The sequence below is a fragment of the Electrona antarctica genome (assembly GCF_951216825.1).
Source record: "Electrona antarctica genome assembly, chromosome: 15".
Lineage (NCBI taxonomy): Eukaryota > Metazoa > Chordata > Actinopteri > Myctophiformes > Myctophidae > Electrona > Electrona antarctica.
The window spans coordinates 43,097,550-43,122,130 of NC_136796.1; the positions used below are offsets into that span (position 1 = coordinate 43,097,550).

At 43.0% G+C, this 24,581-nt stretch overlaps 1 protein-coding gene across 1 annotated transcript in view; it reads right to left on the minus strand.

Moving 5' to 3' along the window:
• Positions 1–24,581, minus strand: part of trappc9 (trafficking protein particle complex subunit 9) — a 493,006-nt gene that overhangs the window by 453,089 nt on the left and 15,336 nt on the right. The window contains 3 exon segments of the mRNA XM_079521861.1: positions 205–421; positions 8,638–8,763; positions 11,993–12,114. Of these exon segments, the coding sequence (XP_079377987.1) occupies positions 205–421; positions 8,638–8,763; positions 11,993–12,114 (465 nt within the window).

A 24,581-nucleotide genomic window follows, 5' to 3' on the forward strand; every position in this document is an offset into this window, starting at 1 on the left:
CACCATATATACAGTTAATATGTGCGTGTGTATTTGTGTGTGTGTTAGGTTGCACACAGGTGGTGAAAAACAACCATGCTGTTTGTGTGCTCAGACGCACCCAGGCAGCCAGCCAGCTACCCACACACATAGTGGTTTGCACCACTTAAAAACAAAACACCAATGTTATCCCTGGTCAAGCAGGTGGTGGTGGTGGTGGTGTACCTTTGCTGAAGTCCTTGGGGTCCAGGGAGAGGCAGTATCCCGGCAGCGTCTCCAGAAGCAGCTTGTAGCAGGCCCTCCAGCCCGGCTCGGGGATGGTGGGGGCCACGCACTGCATGGCCGCCACGCGCTTGAAGAACGCCGACTTGCGGCGGAAGCCGATCAGGTCATAGAGCTCCGACAGGATGCTGTAGCGCTGGATCTTCTCCTCCTCGGAGAGCTGTGTGGGTGGACAGACACGCGGGAGATGAGGGCAGCTTTAGGGGCAGCTTTTCCCACGAGGCACTTTAAGGCCTCACTCACACCTATACATCTAGCGTACAACAATGTTGCATGGCAGATGTAAACAAGTGGTAAGTGTCATGGCCGCCCCAATGCATTTCCAATGGAGGTCACATGGTTTGACACAACATTTTTGTTTGATGCGGGGGAGGGGGGCACAACACAGCCATCAAACAAAATGTTGTGTCAAGCCATGTGACTTCCATTGGAAATGCATTGGGCGGCCATGACACTTAGATCTTGCATGCAACATTGTTGTATAGGTGCGAGTGAGGCCTTATTCAAGGAGAAGAAACGATAAATGAATTTGAGCAAACAGTTGAAAACGGAACACAATGGATTGATCATTAGAATACTGTATGCGCAGACCACCCAATCTGACCACTTAACACATTTTGTGACCAAAACATCTGTGGACGTCCTGGGTATTACCGCACGTGCATAGCCCAAGACGTCTGTGGACGTCTTTGAAAAAAAATATATATATATATATATATTTATTTTATTTTTATTTTTATTTATTTTTTATTAAAAAAAATCAGAAAAATCAAAACACTTTTTTTTTTTTTTTAAACACGTGGTGCCAAAGTTTGTGTTTTCGCCATTGAGAATGCATTTGGCGTTTACTTTAAATTAAATAACTCAGAAACTATAAAACATAAGTTCAAAAGTAAAAGTTCAAAGTAAAAAGTTCCAGCATGTGTCTCCACAGTCAGCTGAATTATAAAAAATGTGAATGGATTTTCTAGGTGAAAGTGATTTTGGGCAGTTTTGCGTGGGCTCTCAATGTGTTAACATGGCAGTTGAATGGCAGCCGTGTTACGTGATCGGATGGGTAGACCGCAAACATTTTAGAGATTTTCATAAAAGGGTAGAAACCGCTGATTGAGGGGATTTAAGGAAAGGCTTGCATTTAAAGATTGCTTTATTTGTCATTTGTTTTTTCAACTGCAAGCAAAACGACATTACGTTTCTCCTAGTTAAAAGACAGCATAGATATTCATTCAAGAATAAAATAGGTAGTGCAGAACAATACTCTGAATTAAGTCAACCCTAAAAACTAGAGGAATTCATATCATGAAAATAAGCAATCAAAACGGAATATAGAGTTCATGTCATGTATTCTTTATGCATAGGAATGCATACCAGAACGATTCACTCTGGATCACTGTTAACCCCTTTTGGTGTTATTATGTTATGCTTTAGCTATTGAAAAATAGCAGATCTACAAGCTCATAGCGCGCCACCGAGTGGCGCGCTATGAGCTTGTAGGTCTGCTATTTTTGAAAAATCGAAGAACGACTGACATAGAAACATAGCTTTTTCAGAAAACTGTCAGGATGTAGAAGACATTTTTAGAATCTGATCTCAGGTCAAAATGGGTTAAGCGTCAGAGGTTTAAACTGTCAATAGAAGGAAACAGAAGATGGCACACTGATCGTTGCATGAATCCTATCGAGTCACACATTACCGATTGCTGGGTTACATTAGTATAACCCAGGGGTTCTCAACGTTTTTGGCCGGGGACCCCCGGAAATGCTTTGGCAAGGTCTCGGGACCCCCGCCCCGCCCCCTCCCGACCCCCAATATAAATTGACTGCTACAATAACCTTAAACCATTTTGGGCGGGAACCCCTTTTGGTGTTTTAAGCATTGTTATAATTTAGCTATTGAAAAATAGCAGAGCTCATAGCGCGCCACCGAGTGGCGCGCTATGAGCTTGTAGATCTGCTATTTTTGAAAAGTCGTGAAAATAAAAATACAAAAATTCTTTTTTTTTTAAGTAATTTGGGGACCCCCTAAAATAATTTGGCGACCCCCCCGAGGGGTCGCGACCCACGGGCTGAGAACCCCTGGTATAACCCATTGATTTCGGAATTGATTTTAATCACATATAAAGCACTACACAGGCTGCCCCCACATTACTTTGCTGAAATATTCTGCTATATCAGCACAATCCGAGACCACTCAGGTCTTCAGGTTCAGACCACGTATGTTTTACTGTCCCGACAGCTAGGCTAAAAGGGTCACAAGCATAGACCCCTCTCTCTGGAACTACCCTTTTACAAAACCCATTTAGGTCCGACGTAAAAAAAGAAAATAAAAAAAGCGTTCGCTCTATTCAAAGATTTGTGCCTCGTTTTTACGATTTTTTTCAAAAATAGCAGACCTACAAGCTCGTAGCGCGCCACTCGGTGGCGCGCTATGAGCTTGTAGATCTGCTATTTTTCAATAGCTAAAGTATAACATAATGCTTAGTTAAAACACCAAAAGGGGTTCCCGCCCAGAATGGGTTTTAAAAGGCTGCTAATAACTAGTTTCTGAAATTCCCACCTTCTGTGTTGTAGGGAAAAACAGTCCACTTAATTATTTAACCGTACCGTAAGTCGTACAATTGAAACCTTGATTGAAACTCCCCTATTGTTTTTTATATCATGTCAAATGAAAGCAGGGATAGCATAGCTTCAAATTGACATATTGCTTGTTCAGTTTGACCCACCAGTTTTGGAGATATGGCTTATAGAGTAATGTCTTGCGGAAAACAGCGAGTTGAGAAAACAGGCTTGAAAGGTTCACTTCTGTGGTCTCCAACATTACACCTAGCTACATGTTTAAGCATTTATTTCATATTTACATTTACGATTTCAGCACAATTCTGACACTTATTTCAGACATGCTCTAGTATGTGAAGAGTCTGCCTGTGGTATTAACTCATTTTGTAAAAATAAAATAAAAATCTCCTCTGGAAGCTGGAATTTGCGCGATGACAGGCTCTCAGTCAAATCTGGTCACATTTGTGCCAAGTTTCATGTTTTCTTCAAAACACACATTTTTCTACTACTCCTAGAAAAGTTGCCCAAAATTCACACAAACCAGTACATGTTATCTCTGGAGTCATGTGATCAAGCTGTATTTACAGTAGTAAGATTCCATTCCAATTGGCTAATCCAAATGTTGTGGGTCAATGGGTAGGCATTGGCAACACAGAATGGCGGGGATCCGTGCTCCGGGGAGCACACTTTCCTTGTTTCCGATTATGATTTTATTCTCTGTACAGCACCTTGTAACAGTTGTTCTGAAAGGCGATTTATAAATAAACTTCACCTACCTTACCTCTATTGACTTTAGAATCAATATTGCATTGATTACTACAGATGGGTCTGGCTCCTGGCTATATATATCTCTGACCTTTTCATGTTCCTGTATTGCAGAGGTGGGCAAATAAGTTCATCAGGACCTTTTTTTTACAAAAGGCATTAGATGGCTCTATCGGTTGTTCCAAAGTCTAGGCTAAAGGCCAAAGGTTTACTGCCCCGCCGTTGTAATCAGGTCCCCTAGGGCTACGCATTGGCACTAGGTTTGGATTTATTTTGATTATTATTTCGCTTCGAGGGTAGCTACTGGGACGTAAGTCAGGACTTGATCACATTGGCTGGGTCACCCGAGTATGGTATGATGTTGCCAGACCCGAAACCCCGATGACCATGGGATACATCACTGAGGATACGTCGTCCCAGGTGCATCCATGCAATGTTTTTTGAGTGGTGCAACCACTCCAAGGAACAGCAATGTCCGTGTCAACCGTGTGTGTGTGTGTGTGTGACTATGAGCACCAGTACCAATGAGTACCAAAAGTGGCGCTGTTGTGCCAGAAACAGAGAGAGAGATAGTGCTGCACTGTTGCCTGCTAATGAGAGAGAGAGAGAGAGAGGGGGGGGGGGGGGATTTGCACCACTCAGTTCACACGGGTGTGATTTTTGAGTGGTGCAAACCACTCCAACAACTGGCTTTGTACCCGTGTACCCGTGTTTGTTCGTACCAAAAAAACGAGCATGGTTGCTATGGTTAGTATGTGACGTCACTGACATCACAGAGTACTTATGACACAGATGCTTTCCTGGTTATAATGTACAGTAACTATAACAATAAATGTGTAGTTGCACCACTCAGTTCACACGGGTGTGATTTTTAGTTACAAAGTGAGCTCTAAAGGAGCAGACAGTGTTGTGGAGGTGCTGACCACGCTAATGAGATCAAAAGAACAAAGTAGTCGCACAACTCGTAACCACGAGAAATCCACTACACTAAGCACTTCCTTATTGTCTTGAAGCACACTTTTAAAACACTTCTGGGGTCATTTTCACATCTACTCAGACTTTTGTGTGCACCCCAGACGGTTTATAAATTGCTTGATTAGTTATTTCATGCATGGACCTTTTTTTTTTGTTGTTGTTGTAGTTGCCCACTTGTCTCCACAGTTTTGTTTGTCATGCCAATTAATTCCTCCACACACACACACACACACACACACACACACACACACACACACACACACACACACACACACACACACACACACACACACACACACACACACACACACACACACACACACACACACACACACACACACACACACACACACACACACACACACACACACACACACACACACACACACACACACACACACACACACACACACGTCTGTGTTGTCATTGTCACTGCTGTTGTATACCCGACTGGCTCACCGCCCCCACGGGGAAGACACGGCACCTCCACCCCACTCAGCCCACCCAACACTCCCCTCCTGACAGGTGCCACCCCAGCCTGTACAATTACATACAATGACCAATATGGCTCTCCCTGCCTGGCTTCCCACCCCCGAACATGGCCAATTGTGTTCGTATAGAGACGCTCGGCAAAGATGGATGCACCGTGATGGATCCAAACCCCTTAACTCTGCAGTGGTGAGGAGGTCCTAGAACTTCGCCAATGCACCACCCACTCACTCTCTTTTATATATATATATATATATATATATATACACGTTTATTTAACAGGGACATTACAAAAAAACAATGTATCAAGTTGTAAAAACATGAAACCGTTGCATTGTATACGAGTTTGTAGCCAAGGCTAATTTACGACCCCAGTCCCTGGTAATTTGTAAGAAGAAAAACACACTTTTTGTTTTGTTTTTCGTCTTACAAATTATTTGATCAGGGAAAAACATTGTGTTTATTGTCATGATGAGTCACAACTCGAGTTGGCTTTGTCCGCGGCGTAATCGTCTTGAAATAAATACTTTTTGAAAAGTCTATGAGGAAAATGAACGAGAAATTCACTTCTGGTTCTAGCGTCGTCGTGTAAGGGGGCGGGACTGCGACGCTCTATAGGATGGGGGGGGGGGGGGGGGGGGTTCAGGGCGTATCTGATCAAATGTATATCAAATCTCCAATTAATGAATCAAGCAACAAAAACTTAGGAACAAAAAAATAACACACTGGAACAGTGAAAATGTTCCAGTGAAAATGTTTTAAAGTGAAATTCCCCTTAGACTAGACACCTTGCCCTCAGTCTCTGTATAGTGTCCTCAATCAGAAAGGGTCCGGGGACCCCCAGGGGTACTTGAGGGAGTCAGCTAAATGATCATTTGGAAACAAATGGAGATGGGCATGTGGAATTTACGTCATATGTAGACGAGCAAATCGGCTAACCAATCACATAGAGTCAGTTGTTCATGAGATGATGTATAATGATGAGAGCGCCCCTCACTTCACACAGGTGTGATCTTTGTGTACCTACTTGTTACGTATACACATGTTTGTAAGCATTTATGTGGTTGTGAGATTCTGCCTCTTCTCCATGGCCGAGATCCAAGTCTATTGCCTGATATGTCCTCCTCTGTACGGGGAGATAACACGGCCCTGATATGTCCTCCTCTGTACGGGGAGATAACACGGCCCTGATATGTCCTCCTCTGTACGGGGAGATAACACGGCCCTGATATGTCCTCCTCTGTACGGGGAGATAACACGGCCCTGATATGTCCTCCTCTGTACGGGGAGATAACACGGCCCTGATATGTCCTCCTCTGTACGGGGAGATAACACGGCCCTGATATGTCCTCCTCTGTACGGGGAGATAACACGGCCCTGATATGTCCTCCTCTGTACGGGGAGATAACACGGCCCTGATATGTCCTCCTCTGTACGGGGAGATAACACGGCCCTGATATGTCCTCCTCTGTACGGGGAGATAACACGGCCCTGATATGTCCTCCTCTGTACGGGGAGATAACACGGCCCTGATATGTCCTCCTCTGTACGGGGAGATAACACGGCCCTGATATGTCCTCCTCTGTACGGGGAGATAACACGGCCCTGATATGTCCTCCTCTGTACGGGGAGATAACACGGCCCTGATATGTCCTCCTCTGTACGGGGAGATAACACGGCCCTGATATGTCCTCCTCTGTACGGGGAGATAACACGGCCCTGATATGTCCTCCTCTGTACGGGGAGATAACACGGCCCTGATATGTCCTCCTCTGTACGGGGAGATAACACGGCCCTGATATGTCCTCCTCTGTACGGGGAGATAACACGGCCCTGATATGTCCTCCTCTGTACGGGGAGATAACACGGCCCTGATATGTCCTCCTCTGTACGGGGAGATAACACGGCCCTGATATGTCCTCCTCTGTACGGGGAGATAACACGGCCCTGATATGTCCTCCTCTGTACGGGGAGATAACACGGCCCTGATATGTCCTCCTCTGTACGGGGAGATAACACGGCCCTGATATGTCCTCCTCTGTACGGGGAGATAACACGGCCCTGATATGTCCTCCTCTGTACGGGGAGATAACACGGCCCTGATATGTCCTCCTCTGTACGGGGAGATAACACGGCCCTGATATGTCCTCCTCTGTACGGGGAGATAACACGGCCCTGATATGTCCTCCTCTGTACGGGGAGATAACACGGCCCTGATATGTCCTCCTCTGTACGGGGAGATAACACGGCCCTGATATGTCCTCCTCTGTACGGGGAGATAACACGGCCCTGATATGTCCTCCTCTGTACGGGGAGATAACACGGCCCTGATATGTCCTCCTCTGTACGGGGAGATAACACGGCCCTGATATGTCCTCCTCTGTACGGGGAGATAACACGGCCCTGATATGTCCTCCTCTGTACGGGGAGATAACACGGCCCTGCATATCCTGGAGAAAATGTTTGTCTAATTGTGTCTAATGTCTAAAATGTAGTTGTTTTTTTTAAACTCACTTTGGCTATGAGTTGTGTGAAAACTTTGTAATTTTGTTCATGTTGATCATGGTTTTCCAACATAAAAAGTAAGAAACTAAACTCTGAGAAGGGGGATGGGAGCAGATCTATAGGGCTTCATTTTCGTCACCGCTAAAACCCTTATCCCTAAACGTTGTTTTTTTTTTTACTGTTTTGCTAAACATTTTTGAATACTTAAAATAGCCAGTCTACAAGCTCACAACTTGTCAATGTAGATTGGCTAGTTGAACTATTCAAAAATGTTTTTCAAAATAGTAAAAAAAAAAAGGCAAAAGAAGTTTAGGGATAAGGGGTTTAGTGGTGACGAAAATGGAGCCCCTACTCTTTCTCCCTTGAGAACAATGTGGATCTATGAATATGAAAATATGAGGAAGTACTGAAAAGCTCCCCACCTGCATTGGAAGAATGTGAAAAGCATGCTTTGAGTTTGATGCCAAGTTCTAGAAATATGAAGATGGAGTGCCGTGATTTTAGTATTTCTTTCCAGTTTTTCCATGTGTTTATGAGGTGAAAGTACTTCATTAGACCCCTTGGTGTGGTTGTTATGTGCAATGATGTCTTCCCTTTGTATTTAGGGGTTTCTTCCTGGATGCTGAAACCGTGACAGTCAAACGTGAAAAAAACAGTGATATAGTGACATCACACTATCATCCCCTCCCCTAACCCCTCCCCCTTTATCATGAAACGACAGCTGTGGGTGCGGCTTCAGTTCAGGTGTAGGCAGTTTAGAGACCAGGATTACTGCATGTTTTTTGTGAGGGCACCTACCCTAGGGGACACGGGGAAAACATGCAAACTCCACACAGAAAGGCCCTTTCGCCAACCCCGCCTCGGGCATGGGCACTGATGACGCGGAGGAGGAAACACGCCGCCAGCACCCACAGCGTCCCCAGCGGGAATCGAACCCAGGACCTTCTAGCTGTGAGGCGACAGCACTACCAACTGTGCCACCGTGCCCCTATACTAGGCGTATTATCCATCTACGTAACGTACTTGCGTAAGTGCAGTGTGAGAGGATGTTCCAGTTTACGTGGGGTGATGCTTGTGGAGAACAAACCTGGCCCAGGTTGATGTAGACAGCATTCTGCAGGAACTCCGAGGCCTCCATGGCTCGTTTCTGCATGGCCAACACCCTGACTGCCTTCACACAGGCCTCCAGCTCGATCACACCCGCGTTCTTATACTGCAGCAGGGAGACAGGGTGTTACGCACCAGTTAGTCTAGGGGGTAAAGGGTACGCATAGCATATAAAATGGACAGGGAACCTCACTGCAAAGTTGAAAATGCTTTTACTTGAACTTCAAGCATGAAGATTACAGAGGCACAACAAGTGTTGTTCTCAATACAAAATGGCTCAATAAATACATGATGGAAGTTAATCGACTTTCAAGTATATTGGCAATCATTTATAATAGCGATAACTAGTAGGCAGTATTATATATAGGGTAAGATATTAAGCCGAACACTCCTTCCCGAAGGGAGCTGCAAATAAACAAAAGGATAAGCAACAGTTGACTAACAGAATAGTAGCGAACAGCTGGAGTTAAATACAGAGAGAAACCACTCAATTGTTTTACTTAAGTCAAAGTATCAATACCGCAATGTAGAACTACTCCGTTGCAAGTAAAAGTCTGGAATTCAAATCAAGTAAAAGTACAAAAGTTTTGGCACCAAAAGTAAAAGTAGTCATTGTGCAGAAATGTCCCATTTCACAAGTTCAAAGTGTGTACAAAATCTTTTGAAAAAAAAACAGCTCTACAAGCTCACAATGTGTCGCATCGCAACGCATTGTGAGCCTGTAGATCGGCTATTTTCAAATGGACCGATATGTATATAGGACTGAAGTGGCTAATGCATGTTTTGTAATAATAATGAATAATAATAAAAAGTATATAAAGTAACTACTAACTAGTAGTAACTAAAGTTGTCAAATAATTGTAGTGGAGTAAAAGTACAGGATTTGTCTCTGAAATGTGTGCGTAAATGTGTGCGTGTATGCGTGCGTGCACCCCTCCGCCCCACCCCGTCTCCTCCCTCACTCATTGTCTCCTTATTTAAATTCTATTAATATTTCCATGGCCATATGTTGAGTGCGCTAGTAGTTACAGGTAAAAAGGCCAACGGAGGTCACTTGTAAGAAGGCAATTATAATAATGGAGATAAAGCACGTCGAGACTGAACACTCTGTTGGGTTAATGAGCCATTTTGTTTTGCTGCATTGTTAAGGATTCTTTGATGTTATATTTTTTTTGCATCGCCATGTAACTATCGAACTATGGATATATTTCAACCACGTCAGTTTAATCCATTTTGGGCGGGAACCCCTTTTGGTGTTTTAAGCATTACGTTATACTTTAGCTATTGAAAAATAGCAGATCTACAAGCTCATAGCGCGGCACAGAGTGCCGCGCTACGAGCTTGTAGGTCTGCTATTTTTTGAAAAATCGTGAAAATGTGGCACAGATCTTTGAATATATATTCTTTCCCAGCGGACGTTTTTTAACTCAAATCTTTGCTTCCGGGGGGGGGGTCCCTGGAACAACATATTTTCACATGGGGGTTGGCAGACAATTACATATATTTTTGGGGCCCTTGAAATAAAAATGTTTGAGCACCACTGACATAGAAACATAGGTTTTTCAGAAAACCGTCAGGATTTATAAGACATTTTTTTTAAATTTTCGTCAGGTCTAAATGGGTTAATGCTGCTTGCTGAGGTCTTTCTGGGAGCTGTTAACACAGGGCATACTTCTCCGATATTTATTCACATCAGTGCTGCTTTAATGTCTTGTCTGCATAGCATTCAGTAGGATATACAGCTGCCGTAAGCATTAAACTGCCTACAGGTGCTGTATATACACAGGCACAGACTACCCCCAATCCACTGAAAGATAATAAAACACTGCCCCCTGGTGACGATGTTGATTATTACAAGATGGGTGGGACTCACTACTAGCCCACATGACTTACTTGGGGATTTCAGACTTTTGAAATGTCACGGCTCCCACAAAACCTGCCTCGGAAACCCAGACGTTTTTATTTCCATGGAGAGAAAAAAAAGTCTGGGACCGAGTCCACTTCAATCCGGCATAGAGTAGCGCAAACGTCGATCACTCACTGCTGATTTCTGATCGTCTGCACCTTTGTTAAATTGACGCACACCCGTACGCACACGCACTCCTCTCTCTCTATGTCGCTCTAATTAATTAGTCTCATGTCGTGCAGCTGTGTCTAGATTCTCCTGGCGGATCCTGCCGGGAGCTGCCTATGCCATAGAAAGCATAGGTGGACCCCAGGCTACCACAAAACTAACTAACTCATGGACAGCCCATTTCAAAATGATTCTGTCCTACTAAAGTACTGTACTTTACTTGAGCAAATATGTGACCGCTCCTGACCGAGGCTAAGTCGACATTTGTTTTAATATTGGTGTGGTTTTCATGTCATAGCTTCAAATTTGGACATATGGCTTATATAGAGTAATGTCTTGCAGAGAAACAGCGAGTTGAGAAAACAGGCTTTAAAAGGTTCACTTCTGTGGAGTCTAACATTACACTCATAACTCATTTTGCATTAAAAAAAAAGGGAAAAAAATTGCACCCAGGAAATACATTAATACGTTAAGAGACCCTTATTTTAGTTTGTGTGTGTGTGTGTGTGTGTGTGGGGGGGGGGGGGGGTTGTAAGAATGGCAAGTGAATTGAGTTATAGTTAAAGTTATAGTTGAAGTGTAGTTTAGGTAGTACAGTCAAAGGTCATACTAAAAAGGATAACACAACAAGAGGCCCCAGGTCGTGGTGACCCACTGGTTGGGAACCACTGAGTTACAGACCGTCGGGTTGGAAACCTGAATATGTCCAAACTGTCAGACTGTCAAATGTCAGAGATGCTCAATATTTCATGTCAAGGATCCCAAAAATCCAAAAATAGCAGACCTACAAGCTCGTAGCGCGCCACTCGGTGGCGCGCTATGAGCTTGTAGGTCTGCTATTTTTCAATAGCTAAAGCATAACATAATGCTTAAAACACCAAAAGGGGTTCCAGCCCGAAAATGGGTTAAATGGCAAAAGTAGCACATCGACAAGCTCAAAACGCGTCGCTGCATTTTGAGCGTGTGGCGCTGTAATATGAAGTAGGTAGGGCATAAAAAAAAAAAAAAGAAAAGATAAAAGAATGAAAAAAAAAAACACAAAAAAGTTAAGAATATGGAGATATAGGAGGTTAATGTTGGGCGGTCCATGGTGCAGTATACCTTTTTGATTGATTGATTGAAATATTTATTAACAGTTTGCAGAATTACAGTACATTTCGAGCACAAACTCAATACAAAGGCTGTTAACTGTGAGTGGACGACCCAATTAAGCATTACACTTGTTTCCAACAGGGTCCACCATGTTCAATTCATCTCCTACCTTGCCATAGTAGGAGATGGCCTCTTTGTACTTCTCAATAATGTCCTCTGGGCTGAGGCAGTTCTTGGCTCGTCCAATCTCGGCGCTGGTGTCGGCGCTGATACCGTTGGCCGTGAGGGCACCTGCATTTAGACAGAGGAGAACAACGGCACACGCTAACTTTAACCCACTTAGGCCTGAGATCAGATTCTAAAAAATGTCTTCTACATCCTGACAGTTTTCTGAAAAAGCCACGTTTCCGTGTCAGTCGTTCTTCGACTTTTCAAAAATAGCAGATCTACAAGCTCGTAGCGCGCCACTCGGTGGCGCGCTACGAGCTTGTAGATCTGCTATTTTCCAATAGCTAAAGCATGACATAATGCTTATACCCAAAAAGGGATTCCCGCCCAAAGCGGGTTAAAGAAATGCCACCGAGATGACCTTCCAACCGGTCTGTTCTGCTGCTGATAGCGGCGCAGAAATGAGGGGGGAAAACGTAGGAATGAAAATAAGGAAGAATTCATAAAAGGTGATATCGACGGCCTTCCCTATAAAAGACGGAGGTGTGCGTGTGTGAGTGTGTGTGTGTGTGTGCATGCGTGTGTGTGTGCGTGCGTGCACACGCGCACGCAAAAGTATTGTAGTGAATGTCCAGTTATCTGCCCCGAAAGAAATTACTTTTGGGCCAAAAAAAAGAAGGTCAAAGTCACGATCAAGGTCAAAACTACATAATTATATAGGCTGTCATACCCAACAAATGTAGCGGTGTGGAATGATGAGGATCGGTGCATTGGGAAAATAAATCAAGTGATGTGATCCTTTTGCCACCTGTGTACATGTTACATTGTGCTGTCAAATGGCATCATAATACAAACTGGGCTTAGAATAAGGGGCCTAGGACTATAGCTATAAAGATACAGTTTTAACCCATTTAGACCTGAAGGCGATTCTACAAATGTCTTCTAAATTCTGACAGTTTTCTAGAAAAACCCATGTTTCTGTGTCAAGGACCCCCAAGATTATATATGTAATTGGCCGCCGACCCCCATCTGAAAATGTTGTTCCAGGGACCCCCCCCCCCAGAAGCAAAGATTTGAGTTAAAAACGTTTTTCTTTAAAACAAAAATAGCAGACCTACGCTCGTAGCGCGGCACTCAGTACTATGAGCTTGTAGATCTGCTATTTTTCAATAGCTAGAGTGTAACATAATGCTTGAAACACCAAAAGGGGTTCCCGCCAAAAATGGGTTAAGTCATTCTAACTCAAGTAGACGGAAGAGTCCACACTGCAACCTTCTTTTTAAAAAAACAATGGTGAACGAAAAAGTTACAATGCCAGGTGTGAAAGCTGAACGGCGTGAGTGAATACCTGTCTTAACTTCCACAGACACAACGTGAAGAAGGAGCACCTACGATCTTGCATTAAATGGGGGTCTGTAGACTAATATGCATGTCAAACTGGGGGGTCCTTGAAATTAAACGGGTTGAGAATCATTGCTAGAGCCGTCAAACTCTTCTCTTATGGAGGTCCCTGGCATATCTTTTCAAATGGGGGGGTCCACAGGCTCATTGGTGTCAATTTGGGGGTCCTTGACATGACAAAGTGTGGGAACCACTGCATTAAAGGATGTGAATCACTGGCTTCTTTCAAAAAAAAGAAAACCTATTAACCCGCTTATGGCCAGTGCCGTAATTGACACAATGAATCAATAAATCCCTTATGGCCACTGACGTTATTGACGTAAATCGTTTAATCCCCTGTAATCGGGAGCTTAATATAACAAAATTTAGCAACTTTTAGCTTGTTTGCCGATGTAATCTACCTAAAAACGGCCGAAATCCGCACGTGCACGGTCGATCACGCACGTGTGTGATAGCACATGCATCGCTGCGTAAAATGCGATATTTTGGGCTTGATTAGAGCTTAATTTGACTTCGTTATTAAAATAAACAATGATCGCTTAGCATTCCGGACATCTGATAGTGCTGCACCAGTTCAAAGCTAGTTCCGGATGTTGTGGTTCCTTAAACCGGAAGTGACTATTTGGTCAAAATCGGCACAATGGTGACGCTACCGCCACCATCAGGACTGGGTATAATACTATAGGATTGCCGTGTGAGAATGAGATGGAGTGTGTATATCACAGATTTTTCTATTGGCATTAAAATGACAAATTAAACATATGAATAGTGCAGGCAGAAGGCACAATCCACTGTTAATTAGGCTGGCCATAAGAGGGTTTTAAAATTAGGTGTCGTGCAGGTTTTTCTTTCATTGTGATCTCAACTACGCACCCTTCAAGTGTCTTTCATTGTGATCTCAACTACGCACCCCTCAAGTGTCTTTCATTGTGATCTCAACTACGCTCCCCTTCAAGTGTCTTTCATTGTGATCTCAACTACGCACCCCTCAAGTGTCTTTCATTGTGATCTCAACTACGCACCCCTCAAGTGTCTTTCATTGTGATCTCAACTACGCACCCCTCAAGTGTCTTTCATTGTGATCTCAACTATGCACCCCTCAAGTGTCTTTCATTGTGATCTCAACTACGCACCCTCAAGTGTCTTTCATTGTGATCTCAACTACGCACCCCTCAAGTGTATTTCATTGTGATCTCAACTACGCTCCCGTCAAGTGTATTTCATTGTGATCTCAACTACGCACCCCTCAAGTGTATTTCATTGTGATCTCAACTACGCTCCCGTCAAGTGTATTTCATTGTGATCTCAACTACGCACCCCTCAAGTGTCTTTCATTGTGATCTCAACTACACACCCTCAAGTGTCTTTCATTGTGATCTCAACTACGCACCCCTCAAGTGTATTTCATTGTGATCTCAACTACGCACCCCTCAAGTGTCTTTCATTGTGATCTCAACTACGCACCCCTCAAGTGTCTTTCATTGTGATCTCAACTACGCACCCCTCAAGTTTCTTTCATTGTGATCTCAACTACGCACCCCTCAAGTTTCTTTCATTGTGATCTCAACTACGCACCCTTCAAGTGTCTTTCATTGTGATCTCAACTACGCACCCCTCAAGTTTCTTTCATTGTGATCTCAACTACGCACCCCTCAAGTGTCTTTCATTGTGATCTCAACTACGCACCCCTTCAAGTGTCTTTCATTGTGATCTCAACTACGCACCCCTCAAGTTTCTTTCATTGTGATCTCAACTACGCACCCCTCAAGTTTCTTTCATTGTGATCTCAACTACGCACCCTTCAAGTGTCTTTCATTGTGATCTCAACTACGCACCCCTCAAGTTTCTTTCATTGTGATCTCAACTACGCTCCCCTTCAAGTGTCTTTCATTGTGATCTCAACTACGCACCCCTCAAGTGTATTTCATTGTGATCTCAACTACGCACCCCTCAAGTGTATTTCATTGTGATCTCAACTACGCTCCCGTCAAGTGTATTTCATTGTGATCTCAACTACGCACCCGTCAAGTGTCTTTCATTGTGATCTCAACTACGCACCCCTTCAAGTGTCTTTCATTGTGATCTCAACTACGCACCCCTCAAGTTTCTTTCATTGTGATCTCAACTACGCACCCCTCAAGTTTATTTCATTGTGATCTCAACTACGCTCCCCTTCAAGTGTCTTTCATTGTGATCTCAACTACGCACCCTCAAGTGTCTTTCATTGTGATCTCAACTACGCACCCCTCAAGTGTATTTCATTGTGATCTCAACTACGCTCCCGTCAAGTGTATTTCATTGTGATCTCAACTACGCACCCGTCAAGTGTCTTTCATTGTGATCTCAACTACGCACCCCTCAAGTGTATTTCATTGTGATCTCAACTACGCTCCCGTCAAGTGTATTTCATTGTTATCTCAACTACGCACCCCTCAAGTGTATTTCATTGTGATCTCAACTACGCTCCCGTCAAGTGTATTTCATTGTTATCTCAACTACACACCCCTCAAGTGTCTTTCATTGTGATCTCAACTACACACCCCTCAAGTGTCTTTCATTGTGATCTCAACTACGCACCCCTCAAGTTTCTTTCATTGTGATCTCAACTACGCACCCCTCAAGTTTCTTTCATTGTGATCTCAACTACGCACCCTTCAAGTGTCTTTCATTGTGATCTCAACTACGCACCCCTCAAGTTTCTTTCATTGTGATCTCAACTACGCTCCCCTTCAAGTGTCTTTCATTGTGATCTCAACTACGCACCCCTCAAGTGTATTTCATTGTGATCTCAACTACGCACCCCTCAAGTGTATTTCATTGTGATCTCAACTACGCTCCCGTCAAGTGTATTTCATTGTGATCTCAACTACGCACCCGTCAAGTGTCTTTCATTGTGATCTCAACTACGCACCCCTTCAAGTGTCTTTCATTGTGATCTCAACTACGCACCCCTCAAGTTTCTTTCATTGTGATCTCAACTACGCACCCCTCAAGTTTATTTCATTGTGATCTCAACTACGCTCCCCTTCAAGTGTCTTTCATTGTGATCTCAACTACGCACCCCTCAAGTGTCTTTCATTGTTATCTCAACTACGCACCCCTCAAGTGTCTTTCATTGTGATCTCAACTACGCACCCCTCAAGTGTCTTTCATTGTTATCTCAACTACGCACCCCTCAAGTGTCTTTCATTGTGATCTCAACTACGCACCCCTCAAGTGTCTTTCATTGTTATCTCAACTACGCACCCTCAAGTGTCTTTCATTGTGATCTCAACTACGCACCCCTTCAAGTGTCTTTCATTGTGATCTCAACTACGCACCCCTCAAGTTTCTTTCATTGTGATCTCAACTACGCACCCCTCAAGTTTCTTTCATTGTGATCTCAACTACGCACCCTTCAAGTGTCTTTCATTGTGATCTCAACTACGCACCCCTCAAGTTTCTTTCATTGTGATCTCAACTACGCTCCCCTTCAAGTGTCTTTCATTGTGATCTCAACTACGCACCCCTCAAGTGTATTTCATTGTGATCTCAACTACGCACCCCTCAAGTGTATTTCATTGTGATCTCAACTACGCTCCCGTCAAGTGTATTTCATTGTGATCTCAACTACGCACCCGTCAAGTGTCTTTCATTGTGATCTCAACTACGCACCCCTTCAAGTGTCTTTCATTGTGATCTCAACTACGCACCCCTCAAGTTTCTTTCATTGTGATCTCAACTACGCACCCCTCAAGTTTATTTCATTGTGATCTCAACTACGCTCCCCTTCAAGTGTCTTTCATTGTGATCTCAACTACGCACCCTCAAGTGTCTTTCATTGTGATCTCAACTACGCACCCCTCAAGTGTATTTCATTGTGATCTCAACTACGCTCCCGTCAAGTGTATTTCATTGTGATCTCAACTACGCTCCCGTCAAGTGTCTTTCATTGTGATCTCAACTACGCACCCGTCAAGTGTCTTTCATTGTGATCTCAACTACGCACCCGTCAAGTGTCTTTCATTGTGATCTCAACTACGCTCCCGTCAAGTGTCTTTCATTGTGATCTCAACTACGCACCCGTCAAGTGTCTTTCATTGTGATCTCAACTACGCACCCGTCAAGTGTCTTTCATTGTGATCTCAACTACGCACCCCTCAAGTGTCTTTCATTGTGATCTCAACTACACACCCTCAAGTGTCTTTCATTGTGATCTCAACTACGCACCCCTCAAGTGTCTTTCATTGTGATCTCAACTACACACCCTCAAGTGTATTTCATTGTGATCTCAACTACGCACCCCTCAAGTGTCTTTCATTGTGATCTCAACTACGCACCCGTCAAGTGTCTTTCATTGTGATCTCAACTACGCACCCCTCAAGTGTCTTTCATTGTGATCTCAACTACACACCCTCAAGTGTCTTTCATTGTGATCTCAACTACGCACCCGTCAAGTGTCTTTCATTGTGATCTCAACTACGCACCCCTCAAGTGTCTTTCATTGTGATCTCAACTACACACCCTCAAGTGTCTTTCATTGTGATCTCAACTACACACCCTCAAGTGTCTTTCATTGTGATCTCAACTACACACCCTCAAGTGTCTTTCATTGTGATCTCAACTACACACCCTCAAGTGTATTTCATTGTGATCTCAACTACGCTCCCGTCAAGTGTATTTCATTGTGATCTCAACTACGCACCCGTCAAGTGTCTTTCATTGTGATCTCAACTACGCACCCCTCAAGTGTATTTCATTGTGATCTCAACTACGCTCCCGTCAAGTGTATTTCATTGTGATCTCAACTACGCACCCCTCAAGTGTATTTCATTGTGATCTCAACTACGCTCCCGTCAAGTGTATTTCATTGTGATCTCAACTACGCACCCGTCAAGTGTCTTTCATTGTGATCTCAACTACGCACCCGTCAAGTGTCTTTCATTGTTATCTCAACTACGCACCCCTCAAGTGTCTTTCATTGTGATCTCAACTACGCACCCCTCAAGTGTATTTCATTGTGATCTCAACTACGCACCCCTCAAGTGTATTTCATTGTGATCTCAACTACGCACCCCTCAAGTGTCTTTCATTGTGATCTCAACTACACACCCCTCAAGTGTCTTTCATTGTGATCTCAACTACGCACCCCTCAAGTTTCTTTCATTGTGATCTCAACTACGCACCCCTCAAGTTTCTTTCATTGTGATCTCAACTACGCACCCTTCAAGTGTCTTTCATTGTGATCTCAACTACGCACCCCTCAAGTTTCTTTCATTGTGATCTCAACTACGCTCCCCTTCGTGATCTCAACTACGCACCCCTCAAGTGTATTTCATTGTGATCTCAACTACGCACCCCTCAAGTGTATTTCATTGTGATCTCAACTACGCTCCCGTCAAGTGTATTTCATTGTGATCTCAACTACGCACCCGTCAAGTGTATTTCATTGTGATCTCAACTACGCACCCCTTCAAGTGTCTTTCATTGTGATCTCAACTACGCACCCCTCAAGTTTCTTTCATTGTGATCTCAACTACGCACCCCTCAAGTTTATTTCATTGTGATCTCAACTACGCTCCCCTTCAAGTGTCTTTCATTGTGATCTCAACTACGCACCCCTCAAGTGTCTTTCATTGTTATCTCAACTACGCACCCCTCAAGTGTCTTTCATTGTTATCTCAACTACGCACCCCTCAAGTGTCTTTCATTGTGATCTCAACTACGCACCCCTCAAGTGTCTTTCATTGTGATCTCAACTACGCTCCCCTTCAAGTGTCTTTCATTGTGATCTCAACTACGCACCCCTCAAGTGTATTTCATTGTGATCTCAACTACGCACCCCTCAAGTGTCTTTCATTGTGATCTCAACTACGCACCCCTCAAGTGTCTTTCATTGTGATCTCAACTACGCACCCGTCAAGTTTCATGACACCATCGTGTGAACGGAATCTGTCCACCACAGACAGACAGACAGACAGGCATATAAACAAACCAAGTACTGAAAACTGCCACTGTGGAAGTATCTTCTGCAATTGGTGTCTCCAGGACCACATTATACCATGATGACACGCACGCACGCACGTGCACACATACACACAGTTCACATGTTTTTTTAGTTTTGTTATACTTCCTGCTGTTGCCATCGGGGGATTTGTGCAGAAAAATAGCGTCATATAAACAGAATCATGCTTGCTCGCATACAGAGAGAAACAGGATCGTATCGCTGCTTAATGGACGTGAACAGGCATCATTAATGAAAAAAAAAAGAAAACATGTACGCGTTGCCATGCTGAGGAAGCTCTCACAGAACATTCAGTAAACATGCTGTGAGACTTTACAACGAGTCACCAAGAGCACCAAAATAAGTTACACAAAATACTACTAGTCTGATGAAGCTGGTTTCAACGGTTGGGAAAACAGATGGGGGAAGTTTCAGAAGTCTGCCAACAAAACAGCGTCATGTCTGAAGCTCTCCCCTGACACTGTTTGACGGTGTTGGCTACCGTTTTCCAGCTCTCTCAGTTGTGGGTCTATCATCCTCCTTGTTGCCTTCACCGCTCACTTCTTTCCAACCCAGTTTAAATCATTCTGGGCGGGAACCCCTTTTGGTGTTTTAAGCGTTACGTTAAACTTTAGCTATTGAAAAATAGCAGATCTACAAGCTCATAGCGCGCCACCGAGTGGCGCGCTATGAGCTTGTAGGTCTGCTATTTTTGAAAAATGATTAAAATGTGCCTCAAATCTTTCAGAAAATTGTCATGATTTAGAAAACTTTTTTTTTTAAATTACGACGTCAGGCCTGAATGGGTTAAATCAGACATGTTCTCCAACATTTCCATGTCAAGGACCCCCACAAATTGATATGCATTCGGCCACGGTTACCCCATCTGAAAGGGACCCCTGAAAGAAGATTTGTATATAACGGTTCAAGATTTGAAGAGGATTAAAAATCTACGAGCTCACCACACGCCGCATCGCGACAGTTAAAACCTAATGCCATACTAGATTATCAACTCATACTGCAGGCGACCCACTGACGCCTATTCAAGGAACAGTGGTCGTCGGACCCCACTTTGAGGACCCGTGGTTTAACCCATTTTGGGCGGGAACCCCTTTTGGTGTTTTAACTAAGCATTATGTTATGCTTTAGCTATTGAAAAATAGCAGATCTACAAGCTCATAGCTATGAACTTGTAGGTCTGCTATTTTTGAAAAATCGTGAAAATGTGCCTCAAATCCTTTGAATATATATTATTACAGCGTGAACATTTTAACTAAAATCTTTGATTCTGGGGAGGTCCCTGGAACAACATATTTTCAGATGGGGGGCGGAGGCATGTTACATATAATTTTTGGGGTCCTTGACATGAAATATTGAGCACCACTGATACAGAAAACTGACGCCAGAGATCACAGACTGGACCCAACTTATGACTGAAACTGCATCTTTCGAATAGTCAATTGCCAGGAGGAACAATGTCAAAGGAAAGTTCCATGAAATATGGGACTACTTTTATTTGTATATTAAAGGATGGTTGCATTAACAATTTGTAATTGGTAATACATTACAGATTATATAATCACTATTGTCAACAACTGAATGTGGAGGATTGTTGTCCATTTGGGGGTTTTTTTGGACTGCTAGTTGTTTTGTTTTATGTTTGTTTTACTTGTCTCTTTCTTTTGTGTAAGTCATGTGTATTTTGTATGCTTTATTGTAAAATCATTAAAAAAACTTTGATGACAAAAAAAAAAAAGCATCGTCTCTCCCGACAAGCAAAACAAAACAGGTTGAATGAGTACAGTTTGCGTTTCCAAACCTGCTGACACCATTATGGCCTGTAATTACATTTGAGCTAACTTCTCAAGCAGGCAAAAATAAATTAGATTTTCAGTTTGAAAACTTTCCAAAAAAAGCAAGTTGTAAAAAGAAAAGAGCACCTCCTCGAGGCCCAATCTGATTAGAATACAAATCTCAGTGGAGAGTTTCATTGCCTAGCAACGGAGCAGGGGTCCATAGCAACGGAGCGGGGGTCCATAGCAACGGCGTGGCGCTGTCACTGTGACGCGTGTGAATAACCCATTTAGCCCCGAGTTCGATTCTACAAAAAAATGTCTTCTAAATCATGACAGTTTTCAGAAAAACCCCATGTCAAGGACCCCCAGGAATTATCTGTAATTGGCCGACGACCCCCCCATCTCAAAATATGTTGTTTCATGGAGGAGAGGAAAAGATTTGTTAAAAACGTTCGCTCTGAAATAACATATATTCAAAGATTTGCGCCACATTTTCACGATTTAAAAAAAAATAGCAGATCTACAAGCTTTTCTACGAGCTTGTAGATCTGCTATTTTTCAATAGCTAAAGTATAACGTAATGCAAACAAAAACACCAAAAGGGGTTCCCGCCCAGAATGGGATAATGATGTTGCTGCAGTGCATATTTCCTGCATCCAACACCCCGAGCACCGTTCAGTACCGTTAATGTAAGGGGCTGAAAGCTTGTATGTCCAAAAATACATATGCGTAATGTCGACATTTTGGATAACCCATTTTGGGGCGGGAACCCCTTTTGGCGTTTTTAACTCAAATCTTTGCTTATATGTTGTCCCTGGAACAACATATTTTCAGATGGGGGTCTGCGGCCAAATACAGATAATTCTGGGGGTCCTTGACATGAAAAAGGTTGAACACCACTGACAGAAACATAGGTTTTTCAGAAAACTGTCAGGATTTAGAAGACTTTTTTTTGTATCGCCTTCGGGTCTAAATGGGTTAATATCCAATTACCTGAGTACTGATTAATTTAATTTGAGTTTTTATTTGTTTTTTGCTAGCTGACATTTAAAAAGAATCGACTCCCACTACATCTCCGTTTTTTGTCCTTATTATTATTATTCACCCAATTTTTTTAATCTTCAGGCAATTTCTCAAAATGTACTTAATTTGTAATAATCGTAATAATTGTAATTTGTAATCAAACGATAACAATATTGCAATACAAGTTTCCAATAGGGTTTAGCTTACACCCGTTCTAATAAACAGTGCATTCTTATTACCCTATTAGGCCTGTTGATGTGCATAATATTTGTGCAAATAATGCATTTCTATTCAACTTGTGACTCCAAGGAGAGCGTCTCCAGAAGAAAACTGATTGAATTTACAGCCTTAATCAAAGGCTTTTTTTTTCCAGATTCACATCCAAACAAATAAAATCAGCTAAAACCGAAATTTTATTTTAATATCGGTTCGTTTTTAAAGGCAGATATTGCCGATTATACCAATAATGACCAATTAATCATGCATAGATGAAGATCGAAGAGGAAAAAAAGCATTACTTTTCAGGAAATGTAAAAAGCACCTGTGCTCCAATGGATCCAATGTAGTTATATCATTAAAAGTCACAAACTCTTGTTAATACTCTTCATCGTTCAATAATTATAAAACCAATGGACACACTGAGCCAATTTCACTTTCAGATTCCAGACAAATTCTCAGAAACTATTCTCAGAAACTACTGTATGTTGTTCAGTGAATGCTAAGAGTTTGGTCAAAGCAGTGCCGTTTACAGGTCTACACAAATTATGAGTTTTCTGAAAAACCTTATGGTTCTATGTCAGTGGTGCTCAAATTATTTCATGTCAAGGACCCAAAAATATATATGTAATTGGCTGCCGACCCCCCATCTCAAAATATGTTGTTTCATGGAGGAGAGGCAAAGATCCGTTAAAAGAATGAAAGAATATATATATTCAAAGATTTGCAACACATTTTCACGATTTTTCAAAGATAGCAGATCTACAAGCTCGTAGCGCCGCGCTGAGCTTGTACATCTGCTCTTTTTCAATAGCTAAAGCATAACATAATGCTTAAAACAACAAAAAGGGGTTCCCGCCCAGAATGGGTTCAATTAAAATGTGTACCTACTGGGTGCCACTGCCACCTTCTGGCAGATCATGTGCATGGCAGTCAGACTCCCATTAAAGGTATAGCTCTCCAACCAAACAGACTACTACAGATTAGTGGCAGTTGAATGAAGTCAGGAGATCAGTCGTTTGGAACCAAGTAGCTGAATGCACCAGAGCACTGCCGACACCAACAGACGGCTACTATTAGCCCATGGCCTGATGTCTTTTTCAACAACAAGCCTGTTGCTCTCTTTGGTGCTTCCCTACAACTTGCGACCCGACACAACAGTGTACCCACCGCGCATTTCAACAGCAGAGTTTCAGCAAACAGACGCTTTGCACCACTTACTGCCGCCGGCGCACGCACGCACGCAGCCACGCACGCACGCGCGCTTTAATAACCATTTGAGATTTGGGAGAGTCATGGTAGTCCTGATGTGGTCCAGTGATTTTCAGCCCATTTTATTTCAACATTTCAATGACTTTGATTGCATTAATTAGGCCATGGACGTACGTATGTACAGTACAGTCAACAATGAGTTTAATAGGTTGGAGTTAATTGGTTATATAATGTGAGAGGTGTAAATGGTAAATGGTGCATTTATATAGCGCCTTTATCCAAGGCGTTTTACATAGATTGTGCATTACATTCACCCATTCACACACACATTCATACACTAATGGCGGCGGAAACCATGCAAGGCACCAACCAGCACATCAGGAGCAATTAGGGGTTCAGTGTCTTGCTCAAGGACACTTCGACACTAACTCTGGAGGGAGCCCCGGGTTCGAACTGGCGACCTTGCGGCTACCATCCAGCCACTCTACCCCTGAGCCACCGCCACCCCAAGTTGCAACCGGAGCAAGTGACTGGCCTGGTGAGAGTTCAACTAATGGACAGTTTTGATCTGTGATCATGAACCGTGAACGAGAGAGAGAGAGAGAGGGAGTTCACTCTACAAAAATCATTTGAGATTTGGTTCAAATGTAAAGTGCAATATAAATCAAATATATTATTATTATTAAAAAGGAACACAGGAGAATATGATCTGTCACCAGAAGTAAAAGAGAAATGTAGATTTAGAAATGGAAAAAGTAAAACACTGGATTCATTCATGAATGGTTCTGAATGAATCACAAAATAAAATGCAAGCACGCACATACAGTACTACAGTACATACAGTACATTACATACAGTAAGTACATACATTACAGTAAGTAAGGATAACGGAACACGCAAGAGGGCTGCAAGCAAACGGGCAGGAAACACTTACTACAACTATAGGGGTGTCAGGAAAT